The following is a 26,137-nucleotide window of genomic DNA, read 5'->3' on the forward strand; positions in this document are numbered from 1 at the left end:
TGAAATTCCAGTGAAAATGTGTGCAACAGCTATAAAATATTTGACAAGCAGTAGAGAAACTTTTGCAGCTAATAAAAAGCGGAAACTCCGCGCAAACCGGATGGCAAGGGAGTGTAATTTGACTCAGACATAAACATCAGTGGAAAATGCGTCTTGTCAGCCCGTCTATTGGCTGTTTTTCCCCCCCATTTCGGCTCCCGCGTAGCGAGCATAAATAATAAATATGGCATGTAGTAAATGTAAATGCGCACTGGAAATTCCATAAATTCAAAGGCCCAGCTGCGCATTCCCTTCATGACATTTAACACTTTGGCAAACAGCAGCCCGGCGAATCGGTGAGGCGGCAAGTTAGCAAGCCATTCAAATGCACTTGAGTTTCCTGGAGCAACAGCTGCGTCCTTCCGAGGACCAAGCGAAAAGGATACCCGTCAGCGATGTCAGCGTGACGTGATTGGCATGGCCAACTGGCAGTGGCCAGATGGAAATTAGTTGGCAACTACTTTTGGATGCGAAGGCACAGTGATTAATGATCTGTATGCCATATCGCGAAACGTGCTCAGATTTTTTGAACTATTTAGACATGAGCTGATGAAGAACACTTGGCTTATTTGTTGACAAAATTCTAGACTAAAGAAAATACAAAAATAAATAAGGGTGTTTTACAACAATTTGTGAATAAAATTTAATAACATTTAAACATTTATAAGCACTCATATTGCTTAACCAAGTTTTTAATTTAGTTATGGCTTACAATTATTATTCATTTGTATAAGTGTATAATTATAGGTGCATATTTTAAATGATTTCGCTTGCATACATTTTGTATATGTTATTTGTATAATATTATTATTTAAGTTTTCTAAAGACAATCTAATTTTATTGTTATTTTTAATTTATAGGAAATGGTTTTGTTTGCATACAGTTTGGATATGAATACTTTCATTTCTAATATGAGATTTTGACATTCATACAAGCTTTTATAACAACAATATTATTTCTAAAGCGAAAGAAGAAGTCCCAAGTTAAAAATTAGAATGTGGAAAGAGGCCATGAGTAATAAAATTAAAATCTAGCAATATTAATTGACCCACTTTTAAGAATCCCCTCACGAGGCCATCTCTGCCGAACGAAATGGAACATCGCTGACTGGTTGGCGGGCGAAGGCGGCAAATCCAAATTAAATAAGATTTGTTTGGCTGCCGTTCAAAGATGCCGAACGGCAGGTCAGGTCCTTCTGGCCACCCGCAGGATGTCTTAGCCTTCTTTGCCGTCTTTACCGCCGGCAGCCACATCGTTGGCCCTCTGGCCTTAACTTTCGTTGATGGCACCGACCCGATGCCGCGCATTTTAATGAGTCAAAAACACAGCCCATTTGAGTCGGGGGCGTGAGATGTCGGATGGTTTGCCAACAAACATGCGTCAAGTTCAAGTTGGCGTGTGAAAGGCAAAAGGAACCAACGCCTCTGTCAGAGCCAAAAAATAAGAAACCAGAGGCAGGCAAACACAAGAAAGGGACAAAAGTTTTTATCATGACGTCTTGGCCTTAATTTCGAGTTTCAGTCTCGGCTTTCGAGGTTTTTGGTGTCGGCCACATTGTGTCGTTTGGAATTGTTTGCTGGGCGGGGCCAAAGAAAAATGTGTTTAGAATGCGGAAAACTTGTTGAAAATTGAGTTTTGTGTGAAGTTTTATTCATTGATTTGCGGCTCTTATGTGGCTGTGCTGCGATGTGGTTTCCTGGTGGAGTTTTGTGGCAGGGAACGAGTGCGTAAGGCCATGACATGTGGTTTCTGGGACTAAATTACTCTGGAACCTCTTAGTTGTCCTTAAAGTTTCAGAGTTCATTGCACATAAAAACAATTAGGGTTTTTTGGAAATAGTATTAAATATTTGATTTTATGAATTTCAAGTGTGTTACCACTTTTATATCAAAAGTGTAAATTCACTTATTTATTCAGTCGTTCCTTTAATTACATAAACGATTCCCAATCAACTCTTTAGTTTGTACCTTGAATGCGCGAATGAATGTATACCCCATTGTCAATAGCACATTGGAATGGTATTAATTAAATTGACAGTAATTCTTGGAGCTTACTTGCCACACTCTTCGATAAATCGGGCCACAACCGACTCCCCGCAAATGTCAATCGCAATTGGCGAATGCCAGACCTCTGGAAAGTTTCCCTATGACCCGCTAGTGCCATTCGATACGTACGTGTTTATTGCAAACTCGCTTGCACGTTCATTATTTGAGGTCACAACAATAGTGAAAGCATCCGCCACTGCGAAATGTGCAATAATTTTTAGCTGGAAACTTTTGTTACGAACGAAGCCGACACGGTTCGACGTTACGACATGGAGATGGCATTGCGAAAAAGGGAATTTTTAATCAATAACTTTGATTACTTTCGTTGTTGTCGCAGCAATTACCAGGTGTTTGTAAATGGTATGGGGGAAAACTGTCAAGTTTATTAATTTGCCACTTGAAGGTTGTTGCAGTGTCTCGTAAATTTCTTAATGGCAACATATTCATTAAGTTTTTATGGCTGCGTTGCCGGCGAAGGTGAAAGTTGAAAGGCTGGGGCAATGGTTATGTTTTGTGCCGTTTGTTGATTGCCCGACTTGCAACAACCAGCAGTTGCACATGTGAAGGCAATATGGCCATTAAAAATGCAGCACTACCTCTTCTACCTCTTCCCAGGATTGCGAACCTTCTTCGCTCCGGTGTTATGAATTGCAATGCATTTCGTAGTGGCAGTCCAAAAGGTCAGCTTCCAAAGGTGAAAAGGAATTTTGTTTGGAAGGAAACTCGTTGGAATATTATTTAAAACAATTTAATATTTATTGAAAATTTTAAATAAATCTCCTTGAAATCACAATGGCCCTTTATACCAAAGGGTAAGTTCAATCACTGACTTATTTAATTTCTCTATATTTATTCAATGACAAAACTAATTTAAATTCCATAATAACCTACTTAATTAGAAAACAATTTCAGCATTCAGTATTTCCTCTTCAAAATTGGATTTACATGTAATGAAAAAAGCCCTTAGCTTTTGAAAATCGTTACTATATTCCCTAATATACCTAAGATATAAAATTATACTAATGTTTAAATTTATAAAAAAGTCGCCATCAAAGGACAGGCAGTTATCATTTTCTGAATCAAAGGTCGTTCAAGAGCAAAAACTAATTAAGTAATTAGTTGATTAAAAAACTTCCGCAGTATATGTTGTAATTTCACTGCCCCGCTTTATAATGCATTTAAGCAAAGCTCGGGTGGGCGGTCAGCAGTGGGCGTGGCATGTGGGAGGGACGGATTAGCGGTAATGGATGTGAAAATTGTTGATTCTCCGCCCGTTTGTCGTGTATGTGGAACGCTGTGGTGTTATGCGTCAGGCATTTACCCACGTAGATATTAATAATGATTATTAACTATTCGCCAGTGTGGCAAGGAACAGGATCGGGCAACAACAACCACAAATTCGGATAATGGCTGGCATGCATGGCATATATGTTCGCATACATGCGTATATTAAAATTCTCGAGCATGCAAATCTGTCGCCAACCCGAGGGCGAGCCAGATAATTAGTGTGTTCTAAAAACAATAATGCGGAGGAAGGGACTTAAATGCCGTATATAATGTTCTTTACAAACTCTCACTCTACAATTTGCTTTCACGGTGTAAACTTTTCATTCAAGGGCTATTTATCCTTTTATCTCCCCTTGTATTTTGTTTCTTTTTTCCTGTGCAGGGTAGCTCACTTCGCTCTATCACTACTTATAATAGTAAATTAATAAATTATTAACAACTGCGACATTATTTAGCTATTTAAACCATTAAAAATTTATATACGACCCTAAGTTAATTCTAAGAAAGATAAAAATTTGTCTTTTCCAATGAACATGAGTTTTATGAACAGTTTTTCCATTACATAATGTCTTGACATAGATTTACCTTTTCTAAACAAATTAAATATAATACTATATTATTTTAAAAATGTATTAGGGTAAAATACATACAACGGCATTTCATTCTAGCCATACTAACAATATAAATTTGATGTAGACTTTATGATTTTGATAATTGAAATACCTTAAAATGGAAAATCAAAACCGAATTGGATAGCTAAAATCCTCCGAAACTATCCATGTATTTGTTTTCGGTTTATCCCTCTGCTGTTTGCGTTCCTGCTGCATTTTGTCAAACTAACACATCGTTTTCCGGTGCATAGTTTTGGGTCCCAAGCCGATGCCAATGACCGGGGTCAGATGGGACCCTAATGGTCGCATAAGGCACGCACTCGCACACAGGCGAAATTGTTTCCTGTTATTATGTAAATTTCTTCATGGCTCGAACCGGTCCTTCTTGCCCGCCAGCCTGCCAGGGAAATAGTTTTTCGAGGGCTTTGCATCCTCGAATTGACCTTACCAGAGCAATTAAGCCGCTTAACCCATGCCTGCAGCCATATTTTGCAGCCCCGCTCTCGATGGGACGTCGCCATAAAAATTGTTAAGCTTCATCCCATCCGCTTGACAACGAAAACGAAGCGAAAATGAAAAATAAAATGGCCAAAAACATTTGGCCGTTACAGCTGCAGTTTGTCAGTCGTGGCTAAAGCTTCAATTTGTTTCCCTTCTGCTTCTCCACTGCACGGTTTTGGTTCGCTTTTTTTTTTTTTTTTTGCTCTTAGCCGAATCGAGATTTTTATGCATTTTATGTAACGATCCGGGCACCTACCCAACCACCCGCACAGGTCTCTGCATCAATAATAGTTGTTTGGGGGTTCCCATCGGTGCACTGGGGAAAGAATTTCAATGTAAATTCAAAGCCAAAATTTTTGAATTAACACTGATCCTGATTCAAAATATTTATGAGCTGAAATGTACCAGGTTTCACTTATTGTTATAAGACTTTCAAAATGGTCTCTATAATTTTTCTGTGTTTTTGAGGATTAAAATAAAGTTTTTGTTTTAATTTTAAAATAATAGGTTTTGAAATAAGAGCAATAAATATGTACTAAATTAAAAAGACAACATTTTAGTATTAAGACTAATTGTTGGTTTAACATATTATTAATCGAAAAGGTATCAGGATTTAAGACCTTTTTTTTATAAAATTGTTTTGCTTGCCATTTGTCATTAACATCCAAATACGCTCTCCTACTTTTTTAAAACTCTTTATTTTAAGCACTATATTCTCTCTGTGTTTATTGGTTTGGTATGGTTTGGTTTGGCGTTTGCACTTGGCTATGATTTTTTAGCAAACGAGCAAACGACTCAAATTCGAAATATCCAACACTCTGACAGGACTCAGCTTATTCATATTTTGCAGTTCCCCTCGTCCATGGATTCCGCCTGTTAGTTTTAAGCATGCCAAGCGAAAGGCGAAGCCAAGTCGAGCATCCTCGAAGGGGAATGTGCGGTGGCCTGTCTCGAGTGGAGGAGTGGTTGGCGGGATGACATCGGATCAGGAATTCTACGCCACGGATTGCACTGTAATTGGTTCGATAATATATACAGGAATTGATTTTCCAACCAAAGAGGTTGCCTCGATAGAGCTTTAATTAAAGACGGAATGAAGCTGTCACTCGAGGCGACAATTTGTGACCTGTTTGCTGGTGTTGTCGGGTTCGTTGTCTTTATTCTTTGAGGAAAATAAAACTACCAAAGGAAACTGCTAATTGCTTAGAGTGATTTATTAAATTAAAAACTAGAATTTGATCTTGTGAAGTTTGCTTTATATAACGAAAGGAGAAAATATCTTGAGTTGAGCCATGCACCTTAAACCATAAATGTTCAAACACATATTCATGTTTCACTTTCCCTTGACAAATTATAAACTGATTGAACCCAATGGAATAAAATCAATAAACTTTGGTAAGGCCATACCTTTTTCCCTTGCAATTTAAATCACATTTGCGGCTAATACAAATTACAGCCTATTCTGCTTGATAGCCACTAATTTTCCCACCGACAAACCTCAAGGCCAGAAAAGCCCAAATAAATGACAATTTCCCCTTACATTAAGACATTAGCACGAGTTTTGAAACAAACCGAAATGGAAATAATACTGTCACAAATTTGCAAGCACTCTCGGCATGTGGTTATTAAAAGTAAATCAAGTGCACGACCGATTTACGTAGCCCCAGACTAATTAGCCTCTTGTGTACTGAGCCAGGTACTCGGAGAACCGAATCCCCGACCCGCCAAATGTGGGTACAAAAACATTTTGCTCTTTCCCCATTGTTGTGCGTGTTGGAGATTGTTATCGGGCGCATGAATTGTGGGTGTGTGGGTGTGTGGGTGTATTGGTGTGTTGGTGTATGGGTGTGTGGGGAAGGTCCTGGGAAGGTCCCCGGAGTACAATGTCGTCGTCTACACCCAGTGCACTTGGGCCCGGCTCGATAATGGCAGGTTAATAAACGTTTTTGTGCGACATTGAACGTATGGCGAGACGCAGACGCCCAGGTGTGGGCAACATTTTGTCCTTCGTCCTTTTTGCATCGCTAATGTCTGACCCGCCCATGCCAAGGATTACCCGAAAAACAAGTGGGCGGTCTGAACCTGCGATGCAGGGATTGTGTGCATATCGCACTGAATCTCGGTTCAATGGGGCTTTATTTAAGGAAAATGCCTCGAAGGTATTGGAGCCAATTTAAAACTGGTCAATAACCTTTGCAAACTGTGAATAAATTATCACAAACTTAAAAGAATATTTAAATTATTCCATAATTTATTTACATTTTTGTAAAAAAAGAACTGTTAAATTTTTAAAATAAAAAAAATATTTTCATAAAAGGTTTTTTCTTGTTTCACAAATTTGTATTTGTATTATTATTTGTAAACAGCAATTCAGGTTGAAAATTTTAAAAAATGTTTAACGGAAATAAAAACTACCAATATTATTAAAAAATGTTGTTTAATTATACAACCATTTTTAATGATGATATAGATTTCAATTGCTTTAAGATTCGAACTGAAGTTTCAGTTGTATCGATTTGTATTGTTGCAATAAGTTGTAATATTTTCAAATATGAAAACCAAATATTAAGCATTGCTTACTATTTTTGCCTTGTATTTTTATTCGTAAGCTATTGTAATCCCATTTTTCCACAACTTAAAGCTGGTGTTATTTTGTCTGTAGTCTTATAGGAAAATAGTGAAAGCTGGGCCCGACAGTCACTTGTCACAGCATCCACAGCCTACACAAAAGTAGTGGGCCAGACTCTAAATAAAGACCGAAAAGGTAGGCAACACGAAACAAATGCCAGGCACGTTGGAGGCATTTATCAAGAGTCCTAGTCCTTGCATACACCTACAGATGTGTCGTGTGCAAAACAAGGAGCCGGGGCGAAAGGAGCTGTGGAAAAGGATAACAGGCCCAAATCCAGATCGCTCCGAGTGACAAAGAGTCGAAAATTTCAGTCACGCGAAGGGCTTAAATGTCGTTTGATGTATTCGCCGTCATTTAAGTTTCTGCTGATGGAGTGGCCCATAAATATACATATGTATATACATCTCTCTATATATATTTATATAGATATTGGAGAAAAATCAACTGTCAGATCCCGCTTTACCCATAGAGAATATCTACGGCTCGGGGGTTAAAAGGTAAAGGCAAATGCATTTGTGTGATATATCCCGCCTTTATTGACATGTGTCCTGGCAGTCTGCTCTGGAACCGATTGACTGGGCCGAAGTTGCAGATAAAACTTGAATCTGCGGCGCACGTCCAAGGGTTAAGACCAGGTGAGTGGCGGCGGTGGCAGCAACTTGTGTGATTTATTGAATAAATCAGTTTGGAAGTCTCCTCCCAGCAGATGCTGAAATATTTATGTGTACGTACGTTCGGCTGTGCGTGCGGTTTTTCAAATTTATGTGCGATGGTAAATAAAATGAGACCTCCAACGGCGGCGAAAGCCGCAAAAGACGAGGCAATAAAAACTTGAAGTGTGTGTAAAGCTCGGCCAGATATAATCCTATATGGAATGTTTGTTCGTACGCCAGAAGACGCCGACAGCATGAGTTATTAGTTTAAAGTATTTCGATTCGAATGTGGCCACAAGTTAAATAAAATTTCAGAATTATGATTTAGTAAGCTATGTTTGTTTGTTCAATTTATTAGCATAATTTATGTATTCAATTGATAAGCACTTTTAGACACAGGATTAATTTATTTTTATTTCATATTTCTATTCATTTTTATACACACGTAATTTAAATGTGTGCTGAGCTTAAATAATATATTGGCAATTATGGTGGTGTAATTTCAGATTCTGTTTCTTGTTTAATTGACTATTTAAAGAAATTCATTGATTTGTAAGACGCTTGATTTTCGTATTTTGTACACCCTAATCTCTTATTTGTTCTCTATTTATGGATATTAAGATTTAAAGAATCCTTTATAGTGTCAAAAAGTGTCATATTTCGTTTTCAACTGCATTTCTATGCCATCAAATTGAATTAAAACTCATTAATATTTCGGGCAAAAGCTTTTATTCGTGCAGGAAAAATAATAAAAATGTTTCCCACATATATGCTTTTCAGTTTCGCTTAATTAATAATTGCATTTCGATGTTTTCCATCAATTAAACTTATTAATTTTATGTTTTGTTTAGCTCTGATTAACTTTTTCTCTTTATTAAATTTATTATTCCGTAATGTTCGACGTAATTTTTAATTTAATAATTTGACTAAAGTCGTTAAGATAATAATTTAAATATGCCGCTGATTACCAAGTCATAGTTTGACATTAATGAGCAATTTTTCATTTATTATTGCAATTTTATATTGATTGAAATTTTCTGCTATTATTTTTGATGAATTTTTAATTCACTTACCTAATGTGATTGCCAGAAGAAATGTGGTCAAAGCCGTTTGGTAAACAGTTTGTAAAAACCGCATGTTGATATTCGTTTGTTTCGTTGCTGAAATTAAGATGAGAAGAGTTTAATTTTAAAAGATATGGAGGAATATGAGGATATAGGTTACTCATTGGTTAATAAATGCCTTTCTTTCTATGATAAATTGTTGTAAATGAATATAAAAGTAGCTAAAAGCCAGCTATGGTATACAAATATTAAAAAAAATTAAGTATAATGTTGTTTTTTTGGAATGAAAAGCTTATGGGGAGTTTAAGTCTAACTTGAGCAAAGCCCCAGAAATATTCTTAAGGGCGCCCACAGCTAAGCCCCAAAATGCCGAAACGGTGGCAGACAACAACATCGGTTCTTAATGCGTTAAACTTTGGCTGCAACACGTAACTCTCGTTGGCCAATGCACCCAAATGGGCCGACTGGCTTCCTTGGGGCAGGTGTTGCAAAGTGAGTTTCTTATAGTCACTACTTTGGGCCAAAGTATTGAAAGCAATTTTGTAATCAGCAGGAAAAGAACAAGGGGAAACTGTATAAAGTAATAACTATAAAGAAAACTGCAGCGATTTTCCTCGCCCACATACACATTGCCAAAGTCGGAGTGAAAAGTTTGCCATTAACTTGGGATGAGGATGTGGCCGAAAAACACATTGTTGCCTAACTGCACATCAAATGCTCCTTCCTTGACTGTGAGCATAACATTTTTCCATAAATTCTTGGCTTTTTTTTTTGGGAGCCCATTTAAAGTTGAAAATCGGATTATAATAATCCCCTGGTCGACTTGAAAGAGCAGTCCAAGGATTCGACGGAGAAGCTTTAACAAGTTGTAATCTTTTATGGCAGCAAATTGTATTACAGCATCGGGCCAAAAGGAACCGGGCCAAGAATATCTCGTATGCGAATTGCCAGTGCAGCTCACACGGCCCAAAGACTCCACCAAATGGCTATTCTGTGTACACTCCATTAACTTTGCAGACCCTTGGCTTAATTGCTTTGGCTTCATTAAGGTCAGCACAAAACTAACCCACAAAGGCGGAGAATTGGGTAAAAACTTTCAACTTTTTAATTTATGCATTGACAAACTTAAACGACGGAGTGCGACAAACAAAAGGGCCAAGTCTGTTCCCAATGCGATAAGCCGCAAACTGCACTCCCAGACATTCTGCTTCCCCTTTTTTTTTGCAGACAAGAGACCGAAAAAAAAGGATATAATAAAAATCCGTTGCCCTTAAACCCGTGTTCCTTTTGTTAATTGCATTTGGACCAAAGCTAAGTAACGAACTGAAAGAAACAGATTCTTAAATCCCCCTTTCCCATTCAGCTGAAAGCCAGTGCAATCTGAAGTCCGAATGAGCTTGGCGATTTTCCGGACTTGTAAACAGGATTTTAGGTGCTTGGGCTATACTTTAGTTGTTAAAGATCCTTTTAAAGTGGTATTTAAAAATTTCAGGTTGGTTAAATGTTGGTAATATACAGACAATTGTATTATTTCAGATCCCAAAATACAACAGAAAAATTTCTACACATTTTCTTCAGTGTTCATTGTTCAGTAAGTTACATTTTCTATACCAATAAAATACTGATATGTACATATTTACTTGTTTATTTCATTCTAATTGACAAAAGCTGAATTGCAATGCAATGGTTATTTCCCAGACATTCTCTCATAATTCTCTACTTCAAGATGAAAATTTTCATTTTTAATCCCAAAAATCAAGTTCATAAATCCTTCAATGGTCATCTAATCAAAATTTTCCTGCTTCCTTCAGCCATGGCAATTTGCAAAACTATTATTGCAGCAAATATATCCAGTCATCCTTTACCAATCGCTGTGCCATCTGCTGCTGTTGATTCTGTAGCATTTCACAGATTGCTCGATTACAAAACAACTACGGAACGGCAATACAATGGCAAGGACATACATTTTTAACCCACCAAGATAGATTGCAGAGCACTGAGAACTAAATCAAAATAGGTTTGCTGAGAGGAAGAGACCGATTAAACCGCTTTTAGCCTTCAAAGGCACAAGGCTCACACACACACAAATATGGCAATAGCAATGGAGTTGCATAGAACTTGTGAAAATTGGTAAACAATTTATGTGGTCAAATAAAATTGCACCGAAGTGGAGCAATGCAGCAGCAGAAAAGCCAGACACCACAACAGGAGCAGAAACAAATTTATGACCGCTCAGGCCAATACCAGAAAACTCGCCAAAACTTCCGCCACAGAAATAGGGATATTTGGCAAAATGAACAGGGGCGCAGTTTTTTTTTAATAAGAAATATTAACACATTTATAGTAATACAGTTTACTTGAATTTATTTATATATCATAAAACTTAAGATATAAAAATAAAAAGATATAACCGCATTTAACATTTACTTTAAGAACATTTGGCAAAATGAACAGGGGCGCAGTTTTTTTATTAGAAGATTAACACATTTATAGTAATATAGTTTACTTGAATTTATTTTTAGATAATTAAATTTAACATTTACTTTAAGAACATTTCCTTTAGTTTATGTGGGAAGGTTTTCACTTAGATCATTTTGAAAATAAACATTATGGTTTTGTTTCCCTAAAACACTTCTCCGGAAACTTTACAAGGTAAGCCCATTGGAAAAGCCCTTCTAAATGGCCTCCTTAATAATTTCACTGCCCACGCCCATGGGCATCGGCAATAACTGCATAGATGCAGATACCAAAAACCCAGGAGAAGGCCGAAAGTGAAGTGGGCTTGTATGGGGGCAAAAGAGGGGCCATTCAAGGATATAAATTACATGCTTAGCTACTCGAGGTTTCCTAGCCCGATTCGCTCGCTCATATGCAAAAGTTTTCCCCCATTTTTTTTTTTTTTTTGGTTGCAGCATGGGATTTTTGTTGCAGAGATTATGAAATAAATTTCCACATGCCACAACATTTTCGCAGCCGCAAAAGAACAACAAATACGCTAGGTACAGATATGTATGTTACACTTGAGATGCGCCTTTAGCGCCAAAAAGTAGGCAACGAAGTCCTGAATTACACACATACTGCCACAGCTTGGGGAGCCACTCCAGATCCTTGAAATCGGAAAACCAGTGGCCATGCCAATAACAACAATGGATTTGCATATGAGATATTTTTCAATCGCCCACAGGTCTTTTGTACCGTCATGTTTTTGCATTTGCCGGGGCGAAGTTTCAGTCGGCAGAAGATTTGTGATGCCGGCAAATAAAAAGTTGTCCATCCCAGCGGTGGAAAATTGTGCAAGTTTCTTTCGTTTTCAATTCATATATCACAAGAGATAAGAACTAGAATTGGGAGTTGTTCAAAACTTTTCCGCGATATGGCAGTTTGATCTTAAAAATTGATTGGAAATCCTTGGTCCCATTGAAGTTATATTTATAAACAATTGGCCCCTATAAAAGCTTTAAGCAAATCGATAGAAGTCTAGTTTGCTTAATTTCGCGGTGTAAGCGGTTATTTTTGCTTAAGAAAATATTAAAACCGCAAGGCATTTATACCGTGAAGTAAACACAAACATTTTGTTCATATATGTAAAGTACCAAACTAAATAGTCAAACTCATTATACAATATGCAAACTTTAACTCATAACCCAACAGAAAGCTTATAAATTAATAAGTTAATTGCAAGTATAACATCACATTATAAGCAGCATTCGATTATGCAATACATATTAAATGCCTGCCAGAAATCAGGACTAACTCAGTAAATTTAGTTATAATTAAATCAAACGTTAGGTCTGCCAACAGATTATAAGTCTATGCTCAAGTGAGATAACGAAGCAATAATCTGAAAGTGAATTCCATTAGGATAACTGGCATTGATTAGCTAACTTATAACAAAATTTTAAGAGCAATTATTTGCGCTAAATAGACAAATATTCCTATAAATCTGTACACAGAAATGGGTACAAATATGAACAAACAAGCCACTCAAGAAAAATTGCAAGATTTTGTAGAGACTCTCACAAAAAGCAAGAAAACTAATTAACACCCACGCCTGGTTATACTTTTCTTTTGCATTTTACACTGAATTTCGCTGTGCCTCCTTGCAGCGTGCTTTTTCATAAGCCACAGCAATCGCATCCAAACCGAACAACAAAAACGAAGAAAATAAAAGACCAGGACTTTAAGAGAAATATCCTGGCCAAGAGAAGAATGCGACACCGTTGCAGGTGGCAGTAAAAAATGGCTGAAATTTCTCCAGCTGAACAGCGCTCTGGAGGACGGGAGCCGCGGGTCATCCGAGGCTCAGATCAGGACACAGCTCATTAAATGCTGGGCACAGTTTACCGTTCACCCCTCTCGGCTGATTTTACACAGCGAAAATATATTAAGTAGCCCCGTCAACAGTATACCACACACCATTTATCTAAGTTAATAATTTCCTGACACTTTTAGTTCAAGAAGGAAGAGATATTAAAAAAAAAGTCAATTTGGTCACATTTCATTTCATAAAAATCAATAAATGGTAATTTTCAACTTTTTCAGAAATACGTTTTGCTTATATCTGCAAAGATTAATAAACTTTGAACTACCGAGGCTAGCTTTCTTTCTAGATTTAAATATTATAATTCCACCAATCTAATATTTTTTTACAGTGTGGTTCTGTTTGGCTTGGTGCTGATGTTATTTTTAAGCCGGTTGCAGGATAATCCGAAAAGGCTGGCGACGACTTAATGCGCCCCTTGGCTGTGCTAAATAGCTTTCATTATTTACTTTATTCTCACATAAAGCGTGCGAAAAAGTTTGGTCCAAGCCATTTTTACAGAGCTGCAAATTTTCAACAGAAAAACAGAACAGGATATGGAGAAAAGTAGAAATGGAGCGGAAAATAAATGTCCCTACTCGACTGGTTAAAGGTTTTCTCGTTTTGTTTCGAAACTTTTTTTTTTGACTCAGCTGCTTGTGGACACTTGCCTGCGCTTTTCTTTCTCCTCCTCCTCAGGCGGCAATAAATCATTTCACATATCAATCAGTCAATCAAATAAATGTTTGACTGCCGCCCAACTGGCTGCCCTCCCTCATCCGATATTGATTGTCCCACTAAATACAATTTTTGCCTAGTCAGTGGGTTGCCGGAAAGTATGGAAGAAAAACTCTGCCAGGCAGTTGACATTTTCCATCAACAAAAAATGGGGAAATTGAAGGAGCAGGGCCCAGCTCAAGACATTGTTGCCTAGTTCCCCGGCAACTATGGGAAATGTTTACGAAAAGAAGGAGCCCGGGCTCCCGGAGACATGCTCCTTGGCAATTGACAAGTTTTGTTTGCCTGTCGGATGAGTCGGGGCACGCCCCTCTGTCTATCTTCCGGCTTATCTTCCGCTTTCTGGGATGTGAAAGGTTACCCCTGAATTTATGAAATTGGCTTGCCAATCGCAGGAAAGTTGTGCATCAAGAATTAAACGTCGAAGATTGCGATATGTAATTACAGAAGCATAGATGATTTTGCAAACAGCACGACTGCTCAGTTAGTATCGGTGATCTTCTCTGACAGCTTTTTTTAGCATTCCTTTTCATGTCAAATAGCTTTTATTTATTTTAATTCAAATTAATTATTACCTAATAATAAAGATTTAATATTGAAAACTATTAGCTTTTTGTATTATTATTAAGCTTGTGTATGTTTAAGTTTTCTAATTATTGGGAGCTAAGATATTTTATTCATAAATTAAATCAGCATAATGTTTTAAAACAGTGTTCAACTTAATTTGGGTTTTGAAAATTGGAGATAAATGGAAACATTGTTTTCTGATTAATCCTATCAAAGAAGCCCAAAATCAAATAAGTAATCTAATTCTTCAGTACTAAAACGTCAACTAGACATAGTAAATAAGAATGTACTCCTACCTTCAGATTAGTTTTTCCAGTGTTTTTTCTCTCAATATTTTTTTTTTAATATTTTCAATGTTATTCGCTAGTTATATTTCACATGTGTACATGCATACGATTTTTGTTTCTACTGGTTTTTGTTGGTTCTCTTGCTGCGCACAATTTGGCAAGCAACTTTATTTTATGCAATTTTCGGTTGATTTATCTGCGAATCCTTTAAGGCGCACCCAGCGAGTATCCTGTGTGTCCTGGCGAACGGGGATTTGGTTGTTGCTCCTTTTTTTGTCCACCTAAGCCGGTTGCTTCTCCGCTTTTGCTCCTTTCTCGTTCCTTATCTCATTTCGCGTATCACGGAACTCGTTAAAATCACCTTAGAACACGTGACTGCACAAACACACACTGACACACACACACAAGCTCAGGGGAGGAAGCAACAGCTTCACCCACTCACACACACTCAGTTTGGGGCTAAGGCAGATCCTTTTCTGGATTCTTTTTCCTATTTTCCGCCTTCTGTTTTGGTAAATGCTGTGTCAAAAACACAAAAACTGCATCGCACACACGCACGCCGAAGCAAAGAGTTCAATCCTGCGGTTTCAGTTCAGTTAAGGTTTTTTCACTATTTTTTGTTGTTCCTATTTCCGCTGTTCGAAGCCTGCGATGTTCGTATTACGGCGAGTATTAAGTGATGATCTACGCACGTCCTCACGCAAGGACAACGCAATGTAAACTGCAGCAGGAGTCGCAAGATTCGCGTCACTGCGAGTCCTGTGCACAGATTTCCCAATTGGCGAACGGGCAACGAAGTCGGTTCGGAAAATCCGAAGTCCTTCGGCGGAAAATCACGAATGGAAAAGCGAGGGGAGAGAGAGAAAAGTTAGTGGTGGGTTATCAAGGCGAGAAATGCTCAAATTTACTCCACTGCTTGTTTCCCCTTACACTGCTTATATTCCCCTTCGCACTGCTTGGCTTCTGCAGTTTTCACCTGCTTGATAACTGCTTGCCCATACTCACCACGATTCCCCTTCAGCAAAGTTAACACACAGTGGGCGAAATGGCTAGAAACCCTTAGCTACACTACTTTTCAGTTTAATTGCTGATTTTATGTGAGAGTAAAGATATAATGGGATATAAAGCCAAGGCATAGCAGAAATAAAGATGTAGTTTTCAGCTATGAAACATAGAAAATTGGATTTATTTAGTTAGAATGTTAGAATTATCTTTGTACACTTTCATTTTTGATATATTTAAAAACTTGTTTGGCAATACACGTTTTGATTAGTATTTGAGAATAGGTTTTGATTTGATTTATGATTATGGGTATTTGATAGTCAAAATGCCACGACAAATGGTAGCAACATTGACGCATGGTCAGCCACTGACCAAAATTGGCGACTCTTCGGCTGGCCAGTGACTCCAGATCCAGATTCGGATTCAGCTTAATTGTAAATCAAATCGCTTGCCAAAAAGTCCCACAAAAGCCTACTTGAGGCACTTAAGTGGAACATAGCCCATGTAAATGACCGTCAGTCTGAGTTTGAGATGGCTGCAGAAATTAGTTGCCATTGGCAGAAGCACTTTGCGCCCAAAATGTCATAATCATAAAAATTTGCAATTATGCTGATGCGTATTGCGGTATACGGTGGCAACAACCGACAAAGTGGAGCAAAACAGTTCCAGTTCATTAGCCCAGCCACGCCCCTTTTTCGCCTCACAGTTTGCTCCGTGTAAGGACACACATTCGATTTTGTTGTTGCCTTGGGAGTTTTTTCTTGGCACGACTTCGAAACTAAATATAATGCAATACAAATTATGCAGACTACTGGAGACAACAAAGTCATTAGCCTCTATTTTTAGCTGTCTGCCAACCAGGCTGGAGTACAGAAACCTAACTTGTTTGTAATAAATAAAGTAACACGGCAAAAGCTGTGGAAATGTACTCCTTAAAATGTCATAAATAATTTAATGATCATTTCATCGTTTATTCAAAAAGGACGAATGTTTAATGAAACATATCAGATTTAAACATTATAGACTTTAGCTAGTTTTTCATAGACATCAATTTATTCATATCAAATGTTTGTGACTGTTTTACTTATCACTTAATACATTGTGTGGTTTCCTTTTTAAGGTTTTTTCTTTTTCAGTTAATTTACATAAATTCATTTCTTACAATACGTGATTTCGTTTAGTTAGATTTCATAAATAATTCACAATATTTTTGTTTAAGACTGCTGCTCTGTGTTTTTCTATATAAATAATTTCGAAATAAATTAATCGCTTAAAACGAGTGCTACTACGACCTATTGGCAAACTGCTGGGCACTTTCCCGTGCGCAGCTCTGCTACTTGGAATTTGAGTACAAATGCGAGTATAAGTCAAGGTCAAGGCTGTGTTTTCGGGAAGGACATCGCCGCAGAGAGTTTGCCATTTTCTTTTCTTCCTTTTTTTTCTACATTTTTCCGTTTCGATTCTCCTGATCTTAAGACTATCAAATAGATGGGCATGCAAAAAAAAAAAAATGAAATAAACAACAGGGGCGGATCACCACTGGTTGGAGGGACGGCGCTCAGCGCCGGGGGCCGCACTGCCGGAGAACCGCGGCGAGGAGGAGTTCTGCGAGGAGCTGCTGCTGGGCATTGTGCTGCAGGCCGCCTCGTTTGCCAGCAGCGTGTGAATGGCCGTCAGCAGCTTCTTGCGAGCCCCAAATGCCGCGATACCCAGCTCCATCAGGTTGTCCTCGGTCAGCGTGGTGAACACCTCCAGGTCGATTTCGTTCAGCACAAAAATTTCTGCAAGGAGAGACACGAAATGAAGCTTCAGTCGTACACGGTTCTTCAAAATACACAGTTTTAAGTTCAAGAACTTGTACAGATGGGATCTTCTTAAAAAATTATACTTCTACTAGCATAAAATACAAATCGCAACAAAAGATTTGGAAATGATGATTGCAGTAACGAAAAACTGTGTAAAGCAATTGTCTGTAATTTTAAACTATGAGTAGATAAAAACGAAAAATAAATAATTCACCATTAAGAAACTAGAAATAACTAAAAATAACAATTTAACGCAATTTTTCACTCTAAATACAAATAAATTTTGTAAAATGCAAAATAATTAGAGTCTAAAGTATGGTCTAGGAAATAGAATGACGGAAATAAATAAATAATGGGTATTCATAAGATATATACCTAGATATATGAGAAAAGAATAATTAAAATTTATATTCATGACTCATTGGTCATTTTCGTTTACCCACAAATAGTGTGATTTATGAAGTGTTTGTGAACTGAAACCCCTCATTGATTGTGTGGAATGAAAAACTCCCTCCAGTCGAGGCCAGACACATAAGTAAGCTTTATAAAACAGATCTCGAGTACACAATTGGTAAAAACGGGCACAATCGGCGGGATCTACTCACTGATGTAGTGCTCCAGACCCAAACTGGTGAGCAGCGTCTGGATGTCCTTGTGCTGGGCGAGCTGCAGCCGTCGATTGACTGGTGTGGCATCCAGCAGACCGGTGGTGGCGCTCAGTCCGTAGGGGGATCCAAGTCCTGGTGGCAGGCGCCACCCACCGCCGGCACCGTTCTCCCCGTTCTCCAGCGGGGCGGGGGCGGGCGAGGTGCTACTCAGGCCCATGCCCATCCAGGCGGGCGTGGGTGTGCGCAACTCCCCCGCCACCGGAGAGCGCTCCATGGCCTTGTAGCCCAGGGCCCGTTTCATGTCGAAGTCCAGGGTGCGGTGGTTAGTGTGCTTGGATGCTCCGCCTCCTCCAAGGTCGTAGTGCAGACTGCGGTAGCTCTCGGCACTGCCGGGCAGGAGATGTGCCCCACCGCCCGAGGATCCTCCTCCGCCGCTGGAGTTTCCCAGTCCCAGAAGCACTCCATCGCTGAGGCGGCGACCCAGCCGCGCCCCACCGCCACCGCCTCCTCCTCCGCCGCCGCCGCCACCACCTCCCTCACTTCCATACGTGGAATCCGGTGAATAGTGCGCCCGATTTGGACCACCCGCCGTGGAGGAAGTGGAGGACACGGCACCTGGCAGCTGGGCATATGGCGGATACGACTGCTCCAGCGAGGTGGTGCTGCTGCTGAAGCTCTGGTAGCCACTGGTGTTCTGACTGCAGCTGTTCCTTGGTGAGACGGCGGGTGGTTTCAGTGGCGCCACCGCTCCAGGAACCTGCAGGTAGTTACTATTGTTGTTGTTGTTCTGGCTGCCACCCACCATCGAACGACCTTGACTCTGCTGGAAGCTATTGTGCAACTGCATATACTTCTGCGTGGGCGCACATATCCCGGTGGGCGTGGCCAGGCCATTGGCATTGAGCAGCAGATGATTGTTGTTGGCATAGGGCGTCAGTTGGCCAGTCAAGGCGGGCGGCAGCAGAGATGGAGTCTTCGGGCTGTCCACGTAGCCCGCCAGGAGAGCAGTCAACTGGGTGCGGTAGGCCAGGTTGAGCTCCTTGTCCTTGGGCATGAAGTAGAAGTCGGGGATCTCGGGCTTCACGAACGGCGTGGCCAGGCGCAGGATCTCCTGGCGAGCCTCGTAGATTTTGTCTGAGTAAAGCGAATTTAAGATTAATAAATATGTCACACGTTAAATAAGATACATTAAAAAGTATATACTTATAAAGCCTGAATTATTCGTTTTGCTTAAACGAATTAACTTTAAAACAATAACATAGCTTGAAATTTAACTTATAAATATCAGTAGTAAAATTAGAGCACCAGTTCATTTACTTACAAATCAGATAAAAAATAATAAATAATAAATTCATCTTGAAAATTGTAATAGGCATGACTATTATTATGACTATTATTAATAGTATTTTTTTTTTTATCAAAAAATGTGTATTTGTTTTATTTAACAAAAAAATAGTTCACATTTACACATATTATTTTAAAGATTATTCTGACCATAATACATTTTTAGCAATCAATTAAATGTTTTGACCTTACAAGAATGTTTAAAAACTAAAAATCTCATGTTTAACTTTTAAAGGACTACGCTGTACAAAATTACTCATGTTTTAATGATTTAATAGGGGAAAACCAAATTTTGTTGGAGTGATTGGTTGTCCAACTCACCTATAAACTTCTCCACTCCCTTGACCACAATGGCCAGTGTGCTCTGGCGCTGTTTCTGGCGCAGGGTGATGTAGACGCCGTACTTGGTGTTGAGGCTCATTATCTCGGAGGCATCGTTCTGGTTGTCCGGAAAGTCAAATATCAATGCTACGGGCAAATTGCCAAGCAATTGTTGTCGCGCCAAGTAGACGTCGTCGATGCGTCCGCTGATCGTGACCTGCGACTTCTTCAGCGGCTTCACGTTCATGTCGCTCAGATCGGGGAATATGATCTTGGTCTGAGTGCGCTCCATGATGCTGAGCAAGTTCACGTTGTTCTTGCCCTTGACAATCTCGTGGTGCTGCGGCGAGATCTCCATCTGGACGTTCACCAGGATTTGACTCTGAAACGGCGGTGGATTCGGTCAGCACATGATCAGCACATCAGTTATCTGTCTTCAACTTACCGCAATGCTCTCGCAGGCAAAGTTGATCAGCAGCTGAGTGGCATCTCGCACCTGCGCCGATTCCTTCTCGGATCCTTTCACCAGAACCAGAGAGGTGTGCAGCTTGGGACGCGTGGAGAATATGACCTGAAAGGTTGCAAAATGGAATTAGATAAGGTTTAAAACGGTGCAATAAATATAAAATAATTTAAACATTTGCGATATATCAATAATAACAATGGTTTGGAAAAGGAATTGAATTGATTTTTAATTGTAGTTTTTATTTATGCCCGTCATATTTGTAAATGATTATATTGCATTTTAGTATTATAGGTCACATGGAAATACTTCTTAGGGCTTATTGCTTATTAAAATATGTCATAATCATTTAATAATTTAAAAATAAAGCAATTTAAGTAAATGCCCGATTTTTGTAGTTTCAAATAATTTTCTTTAACTTATTTAAATACAACTATATATACCAAACTTTGTACAAAAGCAAAACGAATTCTGCAAATATGTAACATTTGGCAGTACAAAAAGTAAGTAAGGTAAAAAATTACTAAAATCGGAGCACCTAGATTTCTTATTTCATAATTAGCTTTTACAATTTGGCCGTTTTCCAGGGAATAGTTGCGCATCCTCAAATGGCATTTATTTTGGCTTATTGTGTTTCTGTCTAGAATTTTAGCTTAGTTCTCACCTGCACATTGAACTTGGTCTCGATCATCTTGATGTAGGGTGTCTCGTGGTCGGGCTGCGGCTTGGTGGGCCCCATCACGGGCATCTCGAAGGAGATGAGCAGCGGGGTGGAGAGCCGGACGAGGGCCCGGGCCCGCTCCACGCCCTCCAGACTGCCGCACAGCGACACCTGGTTGGACTTCTCCGTGGGATTGGAGCGGTTCGAGTCGGGGAAGTGGATGTGGGTGTGGGTGTCGTCCATGATGCGCTTTATGTTGTTGCCACCTCGTCCGATGATGTACGAGTGATCCGTGTAGCTGACGTCCATTTTCATGATCACACGGGTGCCCTGTTCGTAATTGGGATTATAATTAAAACAGATCAGACTTTATCAGTGGGCATAACCCACCCTCGAGTCAAGGCTGCTCAGGATGCGCTCCTTGGCCCGCTGCACTTGCTCCACCTTGCCCACAATCCTCACATGCGGATCTTCAATTGAAAAATATATTATTTACATAATGTTCCATATAATTTAGTCCAACTATAACCTCACCCTTCTTGCTCTTGGCACCAATTTTGAGTCTGCAAGGCCAGCTCACATACGTATCCGTCGTGTTCATGATCTAGTAAAAAAATATGTATTGGATATATGGCGTTTCTTTTATACCAAGTCAGCAGAGCTCTTAGCCGGTCCTAACAATTACTTAAAACTACTTGCGTTATACACTGAAATTTATGGTGGTACAGTAGGAATGCCAAACAAAGACATGGATCAATTAACTTAAAAATTTTGCTCAAAGAGTAAATAACTTAAGATACTATTGAATCGGAAACATATTATTTTATGTTTTAAAATTTATAAGGCATGGCATTCTAAGTGTTGAAAAATAATTTAAAAATTGACAGCATTTCAGATAACCATTAAATAATGATAAATTAAACAATTAGCAAATGCAATATTAAACAATTTTAAATTGTTGGCAAAATGTATACATCCAAAATTACTTTTTAATAATACTCAAATACGTTCAAGACATTTTTGAACAATACTGTTGAATGCACCCATTGTAGAATGATTTATTTATAGAATTCTAGTTTCTTTAAAGTCAAGTGAATTATAAATGCAAAACATTTGACAATACGAATATTATAGTTTTAAGTTTTGGTGGTCACTTACGTCATGGAAGAAATACTCGGCTCCATTCATTCCCTCAATGGCGCTGTCCGCTATGGGGAAAATATTAACTGTTAAATAAATCTAAAAATATATATATATTAGGCCAGCATTACCCTTTATCAACTGCTCCAGTTTCTGCCGATCAACCTTGAAACGTTCGGTGTGCAGATCGTCTGGGTTTTGAACGCCCAACTTCATGGCGATGGCGCGTATGTCACTCCAATCGCTGTCCACGGAGGAGATCTCGCTCTGGGTCTCGCTGGGGGCCCCACTGCCCGCCGAGGTGGTCGAGGGAAGGGCCTGGAGACTGGCCAGGGATCCCATGGACCCACCGTCCACCTCCAAGCCCCCCATCGGCGATTTGGCCATATCTGCGGCCGTTGGAAACATCATTTTGTTGAACGAGGCGCAGGACAGCATCGTGCGGGTTGAATGAATGGATCAGTGAGTCGGCTAGTGGATCGAAGGATATGTCAAAAGTCAGCAGGTGTAGGTGAGTGTACCGAAGAGTCGTTTAGTTTTAAAAACCAAGAAAAATGTCCGTCTAGATGTCGAGGCGTTTTTGGTCAGCGATGAGAGATGCGTGCGGATGGGTAATGCAAGTTGTGTTTTGATGAGATGAGCTGGCCATGAAAAATGAAAAGTCCGGAGTCGAAAAATAATATGGTGTTTAGATTAGGGGAATTTTGTGCTCTTTTATGGCCCTTTTATTGCATATAAAAGTATAAGATTAAGTTTAATTTAAATTTAAATTGCCATAATAACATCTTATTAATATATATAAAATATCTTTACATAACTTGAATACTTATAATCATCTATTTATTTATTTTTAAAAAAATTTAACAGAATCAAAAATACGGTGAAAATATTTTTTCGTTTTCATTGCATAATTTTTTTTATTTTCAAAAGTTGGATGTTTTTCCTGGCTTCCCTTACTAAAATATTAAAAGTTATTGAGAACTTCAAAATTATTATATCTACCTGTTATGTAACATATTTTTAAAATTTATTTTTGAAACTATTTGTATTGGTTTATATTACGAAAATCTGTAACTAAAGTGTTCGGTTTATTAACGAAATTAATTTTATTAATAATAAGTTGGTATGTATCGACTTTTCTATTATCTAAACTTATTTACCAAACATTAAAGTATAAGTGTTATGGGAAAATATAAGAGGATAAATACATTTTGCTTTATTGATACCAAATGATTTAGCTAACATCTCAAATGACTTGTTTTCTTAAAGTGACTCAAAAAGATGTTAAAACCTTTAACATTTTAGTTCTATATTTTTAATGTTGTTTAGATCGTGTACTTAAATATATAAATTTGCTTCAAAACTTACTGTCCTAAGCCGATTTCTTTAAACATTCCTATTTAAAATATATAAAACTATTACCAACGAAATGTAAGTAATAAGTATTAAGCCTTTTGGAGAACTCGAAAATTCCTTGTTTTTCCTTAGACATAACCTCTCAAAATGGAGTGCTGCTGCCATGAGGTTTGCACTTTCCCCTTTCTCTCGCCCTTAAAAACGGGGAGGAAAGAAAGAACCCGAGAACCGTATTTTCCCCCGCACTTTCACTTTCCCCAACCAAAGAGGCCAATGGCGAAACAGGACTTACCGCTGGCAGATCGCGATCGCTCGGGGATCTCTACTTGAGGTTGAACAGGCCCTGGAGGTCCAGGCAGAGGGCGTGCGTGAGGTCCTGGACGAATTGGATGGCCTCGACGAGGCAGACGTTCATAACAAAATTACGTATTTGTTGAAATCTCTCGACGAAAGGCATTTAGGGTGTGATCTGCGCAATGTAAACCTATATATCAGTATATAGCTGGGTGATTGCGACGGGTCGGGGATCGGCGACTGTGGCTGTGTCAGAATAAAAACTCGGGCAATATCTCTCGCTAATTCCTAAGGGACTACCACTTCTATGTACGGCTCGAAGGCAACTGAACGCGGCTCTCGATTCCGCCGATCCACTTGCCTTGCCTGCTGTTCGACTTGCATTATTTCTAACTGTAGAGCGGATGAATTCCGCATTCCGCTGACTGGAGAAGATCTGGCGAATATTGTTGTTGCTGGGTCAATGAACCACTCCCGGAGTAAGAGATTCGATACCAGAGAGCGCAAAACAAAACAATGTCGGAGAGGACTAACAGAACTCCAACATGTTTCCTTCCAGGCAGTTAACAGCGATTACAATGTTCCCATGTAAAATCGAAAATGTTGCCAACCGTTTTCATTCATTTTGGCGCCAGAAAAATGGGAGAGAAATACGGCACGAAAAGAAACCGACTTTGTTCGCGCCAAAAAACACGCCACTTACCGCAATATTGGAATCTCGGATCGGAGCACAAAACACATAGATATCTCAGGTTAGTTTACTTAAACACAATCAGTTGTAAAATCATTTTGACAAATAACAAGCTCGTTTCACGTAAAAAAAATTATTTATTCGCTTGCTAATTAATTTTGGGCGCAATTAATTTTCCGTCAATTGGTCAAATTAAGGTTCGAATGGGGATTCGGCTGGCAGTCGATGTATTTTTTTCAATGTAACCCAGAAAAAAAAACCACGGCCGAAATGCGAGTAACAGAAAAACACGTGTGTGGAAAACACAAAGGGAAAATGCAATGAAAAGCGAAACTAAATTGTTGTCAGGAAATCGTGCACCGCGCGTTCGTTATTATTAATATTATTTTTATTTAATTTTATTTTCAGTTATTTAGAATTAATATATCATTAATGGAGGGAGCGCGCCGTGCAGTTGTCGTCATTGAAGCGCGCTGACTATCAAACTAAGCTCCGCTTGTGGATCCATGTTCCAACTGACCTTCAGATCTGAAAGCTCTACGTTCCATGGCGACCAGCGGGAGTTACATGTATGTATGTATGTATGTTCTAAATCCATTCAATTAGCTCTGTAAATCACCCTGCTTGCTCTGCGTATATGTTATCAGTGCACGGCCGGGCTTTACAATAAGGTTTTAAAAGTGTTTATCAAAAGTATAGTTTTAGTAAGGCAGTTTAATCTGGTTATTTATCATAATTTTTTCAAATTTACCTTGAACCAATTTGTTTTAGAAACAAATTCTGTTTATCCATATAAATACAAAATAATAATCCAATTTCAAATGTTTGGCACATTGCTATTAATAAGGCTCGAAGTTCTAAATCTATCGAAAAATATTTAATTTAATATCTGCCTTAACAGCAACTCTTTCGGCATCAGAAAAGCCCAAAACAATAGCAAGTTTCCGTACAGGAGTTCCACTGACACAACGAGTTTTTCCTGAAAGGGGATATATGTTTACTATATACAGGTATATTACCACCCACTTGGAATACAAGTCATAATGAGCGATGCGGAACACTTAGAGATCATAGAGTTATATATAGATAGAGCTTTTTTATTTGAAAATATTTTTAAAAATTAATTTTGTAGCTTAGCTCGGTTTGTGGTTCCAGGTCCCAACTGACTTTCATATCAGAAATAAGGCTATTTATACATTCCATTAGCCAGTGCATAAACAACTGAAAGAGCTTTTAGTCAGCTGGTGAAAGGGAATACGGCATTAGCTTTCGACGTCAGCGCCTTTCACCAAAATTGGAGCTTCGAACACTTCTGAAACTCCCCAGAAGGCGCTTTGGTAAAATGTAGGAACAGTGAGCTTGAAAAGTATGCTTACCGAATTTTATGTTACCATATTACGGAAATCCTTTGACTACTGCGAGCTTTTTCCCCACAAAATACTCCTTTTATTTTACTTTGTAATAAAAAATAAATAAAGTCATTATATTAAATCTTTATAGAATTTCCAAAAGTTTTTTATTGTTTTAGGCTCCCTTAATAGAGATAGTGAAATAAAAACAGAAACACATTTTTAGTCTTTATTGAATAGGGGGTTACTTTATTTCCTTGCTGCGTTCTTTTTACATTACTATTTTGTTTTCTTAGAGCTTATTGTTACATTTATTCTGGCTTTACACATTTTTGGTTATTTATTGGGGATATGAATATATTTTAGTTAATGCTTAACG

At 38.7% G+C, this 26,137-nt stretch overlaps 3 protein-coding genes across 5 annotated transcripts in view; all 3 read right to left on the bottom strand.

Moving 5' to 3' along the window:
* LOC108046062 overlaps positions 1-15,429 on the bottom strand; it is a 34,710-nt gene extending 19,281 nt beyond the window's left edge. For both annotated transcript variants that reach the window (XM_044459723.1, XM_044459722.1), the window contains exons 1-2: positions 14,734-15,429; positions 8,842-8,928 (exon numbers count right to left, since the gene is read on the bottom strand). In XM_044459723.1, coding sequence (XP_044315658.1) covers positions 8,842-8,905 — 64 coding nt within the window. In that variant the 5' untranslated portion in view covers positions 8,906-8,928; positions 14,734-15,429. The remainder of the gene's footprint in view (positions 1-8,841; positions 8,929-14,733) is intronic.
* Positions 15,430-16,757: 1,328 nt separating this feature from the next.
* Positions 16,758-22,506, bottom strand: LOC108039702 (protein bicaudal C). The gene is made up of 9 exons (XM_017116779.2): positions 22,200-22,506; positions 22,087-22,136; positions 21,463-21,532; positions 21,319-21,398; positions 20,932-21,258; positions 20,250-20,375; positions 19,805-20,186; positions 18,137-19,273; positions 16,758-17,507 (listed from the first exon to the last, which is right to left on the bottom strand). The coding sequence occupies exons 1-9, from the start codon at positions 22,504-22,506 to the stop codon at positions 17,260-17,262; spliced, it is 2,727 nt and encodes a 908-aa protein (XP_016972268.2). The 3' UTR covers positions 16,758-17,259.
* Positions 22,507-22,571: 65 nt separating this feature from the next.
* On the bottom strand, positions 22,572-24,867 carry LOC108039703. Of its 2 annotated transcripts, XM_017116780.2 has the most exons (3): positions 24,422-24,867; positions 23,717-23,893; positions 22,572-22,709 (listed from the first exon to the last, which is right to left on the bottom strand). In XM_017116780.2, exon 2 carries the CDS (start codon positions 23,879-23,881, stop codon positions 23,747-23,749), a length of 135 nt encoding a protein of 44 aa, XP_016972269.1. In that variant the 5' UTR covers positions 23,882-23,893; positions 24,422-24,867; the 3' UTR covers positions 22,572-22,709; positions 23,717-23,746. The 2 variants fall into 2 exon arrangements, with proteins under 2 accessions (XP_016972269.1, XP_016972270.1); XM_017116781.2 differs by lacking the exon at positions 24,422-24,867 and having other exon boundaries at positions 23,717-24,041.
* Positions 24,868-26,137: the final 1,270 nt, after the last annotated feature.

This window comes from Drosophila rhopaloa, unplaced genomic scaffold, assembly GCF_018152115.1.
Source record: "Drosophila rhopaloa isolate 14029-0021.01 unplaced genomic scaffold, ASM1815211v1 contig_2, whole genome shotgun sequence".
Classification (NCBI taxonomy): Eukaryota; Metazoa; Arthropoda; class Insecta; order Diptera; family Drosophilidae; genus Drosophila; species Drosophila rhopaloa.